The following is a 7,575-nucleotide window of genomic DNA, read 5'->3' as shown; positions in this document are numbered from 1 at the left end:
CTGCTGCTGTTCACTTCTATTTCAAAAGCTTGGAAAGGTTTTCCCTACTTCTTGATTGCATACTAGGACTATAGTTACCACATTGCAAACGTGACACTGACATTTGAACAAGTCTGAGGAGAGTTCTATGGGCACAGTTTCCAGATAACACAGCTCAAAGAAAATAGTAGTTGCATGATTCTTTGTGATGATACATGCCGAGGCTTTCATTCTGACAGTTTCGCTCCATCTGGATGTTCATGTTCTAATCTTCTCTTCTGCATCTTGATTTTGTAAATGTATTTTTAAAAGACAAAAAAAATCTTGCACAACATTTTCAAAAATTGTACTTAATACTTACTGAAAAGCATTTTCACTATTATAATTGCACATATTCATTTTGTTTATACAACAAGCAAAAAATCCTTTAATGTTCCACAGTTTTGAAAATGCTGTATTTTATGGGTTCAAATGCCTGACATTTGTCTATGAATCTTTTTCTTAATTTCTGTTTTGAGGACATTTCAATAATGTGGGTTTTAATTTGTTTTGAAATTCAACACTTGTTTCTTATGAAAAGCTAAAGTTGGAACCCATTAAGATGCATTTTAGTACATTTTCCATTCTCATCTTCCTCTTGTCAGAAACTGTGCAATTCACTTAGTACTTACAACCAACAGCAATATGTACAGAATGAGCCATTTTGTTTTAAAACAGATTGTAGATGAAAGGAAACCATTCATTTCTTGCTTGCTTGCTGTAATTACTAGAGCACTAATTACTCCAAATCACTGACATCCAGGGTCAATAAGGATGACAACAGGAACATCAAAGACAAGATGTGCATATGCAATTACAAGTCTTCCAAAGCAGGCTGTAATATTATTTTATGGCTACTGTTTTTCAGTTGATATGAAGGATATTCAAGATTGCTGAATGTTTACTATTATTTCATTCACAGTTTGACGGTGAGAACATGTATATGAGTATGACAGAGCCAAGCCAGGACTACGTGCCAGCCAGCCAGGTGGGTTAATTAATCTTCTCTGCCTTGTTTCAAATTGTAATTAAACAAATTCAAAGAGTTGCATTGCAAATGAGTGGCACTATCGGTAACTGCTGCAATCAGGAATAATCATAATTTATAAACAAAGCATTTAAGCCTTGTTTCCAGTTAATGAGATAGAGCTGATAAAACATCAGAGTTGGCGTTTGTTGAAAGATACTACCTTGTTTCCTCTCCAGAATGCAAGCAGCTGTTTTGCCAGCATGATCTTTCCTAAACAGTTGTTTTACCTTCAGGAAATAAAGTCTTTACAGGTGCAGGTTATTTGTTTATCTGACTGCAGAGAAGTTAATCATTATAAGCTACACATGTCACAAATAGCTTTAATTATCACTCTTAGGCCAGTTGAAGTTGAAAAATTGCATTTTTTACAAAAATCATATGGCTGAGGAACATTGCCAGCATTTTACCATTAGTGTTAGGGTAATGATTCTCTCAAAGTCTGCTGCTGGGGTTGAACTTGCAGTCCAAAAGGTTTAAAACAAGAATTCTTCATATAGATTTTTTGAGTTCTTATCACAGTTCATAGGAAACATTTTTACATAACGAAAGACCTTTTAAAATGCAGTTTATAACCATATCTTGAAAAATACTTTATCCTAATTATTGGAATTTTAAATTATCCCAGGTTTCTAGAAACGGGTATTTTCAATGTTTGCTTGCTTGCTTGTTTAACAAAAGTAATAAACCAGCACCGTCTATGCCACTGTATCAGTCTGTTGACACAAAAGGCTGACATACATTACAATAAGTAGAAATTGCATGCTAGAGGTTTAGTTTTAAGCATGTCAAAAACATGGATAAATTATATAAACTTATGTATTGTTATATTGTAATTGTTTATTTTTGCCAAGGCCTTGACCAGATTGGGCAGATGCCTTTGCAGGCAAAGAGGATCAACGTGCTAATGAACTATTCAACTTTGTTAGTTTTCAACAGGCTAAATATATTGGGTAGGAGAGGAAACTAATTTACGGTATGGACCACTAGACATAATCCAGTCTGGGTAACCTTAATTAATAGTAAGCATAATTAGGAAACAGCTTAATAAAAATCATGCCATGTACTTTATTACATTTGGTGAAGGTGCTTAATGTTTAGAGCTAATTTAGTTCATTTGGCCTGTCTGTCGAGTCTCTTCATCATTTAAGTGGCAAATTGTTAAATTTGGCAGGATGTCAATTAGTTAACTGACCAGCAATCAACTGATTACCTTCCTTTGAGCAAGGGGTATGTACATCCATATATTGAGGGAGAATTTAACTTCTGATTCTGCTGGCTGACTTTTCACATATTTTAGTTATCTCTTCCATGTTAGAGTCAGAGGGATAGATCATTGGAATTACAACAAGGAATCAGACTGGTGGTCTCTCTTCTCCAGTGTCCCATCAGTAGTAGTGTCCAGTCCAATACCTCAGCTTGACAGGAATTATGAGTCTAGGTAAAGATTTCTTAGTAGGTGAGAACTTAGTTTTTGTACCTCTTTGTTGCCTGTAGATAAGCTATCAGCCGTAATTTAGGAATGAACAGTCTTGAAAACTAACAATACACTCAGAGCTAAATGTCCTTATAGAATGGTAGATAGTCATACTTACCTACTCAAATTTAATTTTAATATTCATTCTCTTTCTTTCATTTTAATCTGTGTTATATCAACTGGGCTATATCAGTTTGTTCAGTGAAAAAAGCTATCTTTTAAAAAGTGAATGGTCCTACCACATCATTTCCCTATTTTCAGCTGAAGTTACTATAAGAATGCCTTTGGACATTGTGTGTTGCATTTAGGATTCTTGTGTGTTTGAACTCATTCAGCTAACAACCCTCCAAGATCCAGAGGTAGTTTTGAATAGAGATATTTGATTAAAAAATGAAAAATTGTATTATTAATTTTTCTCTAACCATTAATCCAAAAACTGTACTGACAAGTTTAGTATTACTATTAGATTAAAGCAAGCTAGTATAATCTCATTTATGCCTAAAGGCTTTTGAAGTTCAAGGGCTAATTGAATTTGTTTGAAACAGTAGAAATACAAACTCTGTGAATGATTGCTGTTATAAAGCAGCTGCTACCTTTTGGAGAATCATTACATGTGTCTTAAACAGTTTTTTAAATAAAAAAATTGCAAATTCACATTATACATAACAACAGAAGAAAATCATTTTTATATTTATATGCATCTGTGTATAATTTAGTGAATTTAAGCTCCATAATAAACAAAGATAACATCGCTAGTTTTAACATTTCATTCTTCTTTTACATGTTCTAAAGCCTGGTACCTGAAAAGTGTTTATATCTCTAAGACCATTTAATCATAAAAATAGCATTGAAACCAACCGTGTTAAGTGAAAATGATTTTTGTCTTCCAAGGAAAAAAATCTTTCAAAAATCATCTTTGAATTATGGAAATTCTGGACAGCAACTAAAAAAGTACCTTTACGTAATTTAACTTTGGTCTCTAAAATTTCTTGAATTGAAGGAACTCAAGAAATTCAGAATCTTCAAAATATTACAAATTGCAGAATGAAATAAGTTTGGACATAAAAATGTGACTAACAGTCTTGGAAAACTGAACTTACCACTTCAGGTTTTTTGTTGTCTTTCTGTCTGTTTGTCTTGTTACTGGAATGTGTTCCTGTTCAGGAAAACATCACCTTGTATTATTTTAATGGTTTTTAATCAAATTATCCCTCTAGGCTAACATAAATAAAAACTTGGCTGTCAAACAGGAAAAATATAGTTTTGTTCCTTTTCCTGCATAACATCAAACATCTGCATAGCTTGGTAATCCAAGACAACTTGCCTCACAGCATCACTCAACAATTATCATTTCTGTTCAATTTTCAAATCAGTACACGCTTTGGGACTTGTAGACTAAGTTGCTAAGTAGCAACATATGGCTCACTACTGTTCTTGTGATGTTGCTGCAAGCAAACAGCATAATTCTATACTTGAAATGATTTTTACAGAAAGCCAGAGTTGGCACAGAGCCAGAAATGTAAGTATACAGTAAAACTTAATGATATTCTTTTAGACTGTCCCAAAAGGCTGTTTGGCACTGCTGTCTCTGTATATTTTACATAGACATGTGAATACTATATTTTTGGTTATCATATTTTAAGTATAGGAATGTACATTGCAGGTAACTCCTAAATAAATTATACCACCAATACTAAAAAAAAAAATAGACAATAAAACTATATGATTTTTCACTACTAATTTCATCTCAAACTAAAAATATTTACCATTTTTAAATATAAAATATTCTTACTGCCCTGCATTTCAAATTCACCTTATTATATTGTGTTTTTTTTCCTACAGATATTAGAATCATTTAGATGCATTGTTCTTCATGTAGTTCCTCCTCATACAATTTGTGGGCCATGTTCAGTGCAAAATAAAATTGCATAGCTTATTTTAAATGTAGTTTTAGACAAAATACAGAGTATAATTCAAAGCTGTACGCTCAGAACATTCATAATGCTTGTGGCCTGCCTTGGGCAGCTCTTGCCTTCTCTCCCATTGCAAAATGTGCAATATGAGGCTTCTGTGACATCCATAGCCCCAATGGTTAGAAAAAAGAACAGAAAATCCAGGGAGGAATATTTGGCTGAACTGGAATATCATCTTTTTCCCCCCTCCCAAGCTATTCCACTGCTTATACTGACAAAGTTTGAGTAAATCCCTTTCACTCCATATACTAACTCTGAAGCTAATGAAAAGTGCTTAGTCCTGTACAGAGTCAGCCTAACATATCCTAAGAAACAATGGAGACAGGAACCTTAGATGTAGTAAATAGATTGATCATGCTGTTATGTTTAAACAGTGTTTCTTTCATATGTGCTTGATTGCTTATCCCTTACTACTTATTTTTCTTCCTGTTGTACTCTAATCTCCCAGTAAAGACTGCTAGTGACTCTCTTATTTCCTAGCAATTTACATCTTGTATATCCAACTTAACTTCCTTTGTTCAAGTAGTTATGGCTGCAGAAACCCACTTGGGGTCCTATGTTCTTTTTTGGGGGGAAGCAGAGAACTAGAACATCCAATGTTCTCCACATGAAGTAATGTGGGTTAGATCCTCAAAGGAACTTAGGGGCCACCATGTGGCCCCTAGAGGTGAATCCACAGTCCTGAGTTATATGCCTCATCTCCCATGAGGAGATTTAAGCATCTCATAATGGGATTTCCAAATTTGAGTATACTGAGCATAGAGCTGTCTAAACTATGGGCATTTATAGGAGGCAGGAGGGTGGTGCTTTAATTAGCGCAGCTCTGAGAGCCTCACTATTTAAAGTGCCCAGGGCATCACATGTATCAGCATCCCTATGCTGAAAAATGGCGGCGGGGTGCTTTGAACTAAGGCTCATTGAACAAACTTTAATTTAAAGCGCTTGCCTCCATTTTTTAGCATGGGGACACTGATGCGCATGGTGCTGGAGTCTGCTGGAGCACAGTAATTACCATGCTCCAGCAGACTCGATTAATTGAGTCTGCTCCAACACGCTGTAATCACAGTGTGTCAGAGCAGCCTCCCTGAATGTGTATAGGAGCCCTATCTGAATAGGAATGCTAAAGACAGGGCCTTCTCCTGGAGTTAGATAACTGAGCTTTTTCTTTCAAAAACCAAGCAGGATCTATCCTTGTCTTTCAAAACATTAGAAGGATGTACTTTTCCCACCTTTTAGCTAGTATCTCAGGAGTTATCACATTCATCCTGGATGTGTGAGACCTGCTTTCAGTTCTCTCCTTATGTTTGAATTCACTCAAGCAATCTCCCAGTTTCTCCTTACCAATTTCCAGTTTATTCTGGTGAGGGGATCAAGGGATGCACTGCTAGTGCCACCTGTCAACACGATTCTACTTTGCATGGAATAATTCAGTAATTGTTGGAGAAGAGAATATGATCAGCTTAGTAGTTTAGGCACTCACTGGGAGAAGGACCTAGGTGCCTAGTCCCTTTTCCAATAACTATATAAAATGTCTGTTATATGGTAATTTTTGGTGGCTCCTGGGGCTCTTAACACCTGGACTGTTCACACTAACACCTATAACTGGTTTTAAGCACTTGTTATGTGACTCAAAAGTAGTCTCTCCAGGGCAGGTTAATCTCTGATCTGTGCTGCCCAGTTTGTTACAGTCAGGTGCAGTCATGCTAAGAAGTTCCTTCCCAGGAAACTTCCTTCCCAGCCTCCCCTTCTACTGCTGCTCTTTGGGTCAGAAGAGCAGCAGCAGTGGTGGTGGCCAGGCAGGCAGGTTAACCCTTCACTGCCTGGTCCCCTAGGACAGACCGCATGGGCATCCATAAGTAGGTAGAGCTCTGGAGGTAGAAGGAGGCAGGAAGCAGGGGGGAAACCCAAGGGGCAAGGGTGGGGGGAGAGGGCAGGAACCAGAGGAGCCCCAGGGAGGAAGCCTGGAATCAGAGGGGGGATTCTGACCTTTCAGTCCTCCAGGGCCCCTTCTGACCTGAACACGTGACTGTTCCAAACTCAAGATAACACTTAACAGTGATCAATTTTTGTGCAGCTCAAAGTTTAACAAGGCCCTAAGACTTTTTGTGGGTATAGTTCAACATCTACAGAACATTAAGGCCTTGTCCATTGTATATTATACATTATATCCAGGATTGTTAAATACTATTTTGGTGAAAGTTTAAAAAAAAAAAAATTGCATTTTCAAAGCAAGATGGTTCAATTCTGGGAACTAAAATAGCAATGAAAAGTAGACTTGCATGTGGTAGTGGGAAAAATGTACATTTGCAACCCCGTGTAGGATTCTCAATGAAGTAAGTAGGAGATGTATGCAGCATATGCCCATTCAAAGACTTAATTTTGCTATTCAACTATTTTGCTATTAGAATTGCCTTTACAAAAGACAAAAGTCATACAAAATACACCTCTTTTTCCTTAACTCTACTTCTAACATGAATATAATTAGATTACACACAGAAATAAATGGACTTAGAATCTGAGGGCAAGAAGAGTATGCATCAGTGGCTTTGCTTATCCTTCAATAAAGTGGGATGTTGTTGCTCTGTGTTTATTAGAATCATAGAAAAGTAGGACTGGAAAGGACCCCCAGAGGTCATCTAGTGCAGCCCCCACCACACAAGGCAGGATTATCCCTATGCAAACCATTATATACAAATCCTATTTAAAAAACTACACAGTCAACTCCAACTCAGCCACAAGACACAACAGGTAAATCAGGGAGACCACAGTGGCCAGAGCTCTGCTGCTGCAAAGGTTGTTAAAATACACTTAAGAGATCCAAGGAAGAAGGCCAGGCCCCCCACAACAGAGGAGGACAAAAAACCCCACAGTCTGCATCAATCTCACTCAAGTAAAATTCCTTCCTGAACCCAGATATCTCAATCAGTCTGGCCCTGAGTGGCGGGACAAGACCCCCTAGCCAGGAATTTCCAGGTTTAAGTCCCAGCAGGAGCATTGGCACACCCCAGTCAAAATCCCTAATGTTGGCTGCAACCAACACCCAATCCTTCTGAGGAAGACAACAAACTGTCGTGTCCCCC

General features: G+C 37.1%; 1 protein-coding gene across 3 annotated transcripts in view; it reads left to right on the top strand.

The window, feature by feature from the left end:
• Window positions 1–7,575, top strand: part of TOX (thymocyte selection associated high mobility group box) — a 338,731-nt gene that overhangs the window by 181,575 nt on the left and 149,581 nt on the right. For all 3 annotated transcript variants that reach the window (XM_025213485.1, XM_006031821.3, XM_025213484.1), the window contains exon 2: window positions 941–1,006. In XM_025213485.1, coding sequence (XP_025069270.1) covers window positions 941–1,006 — 66 coding nt within the window. The remainder of the gene's footprint in view (window positions 1–940; window positions 1,007–7,575) is intronic.

This window comes from Alligator sinensis, unplaced genomic scaffold, assembly GCF_000455745.1.
Source record: "Alligator sinensis unplaced genomic scaffold, ASM45574v1 scaffold700_1, whole genome shotgun sequence".
Taxonomy (NCBI): Eukaryota; Metazoa; Chordata; order Crocodylia; family Alligatoridae; genus Alligator; species Alligator sinensis.
The sequence above is the reverse complement of the archived record's forward strand: the minus strand, read 5'-3'. Positions and strand labels throughout refer to the sequence as shown.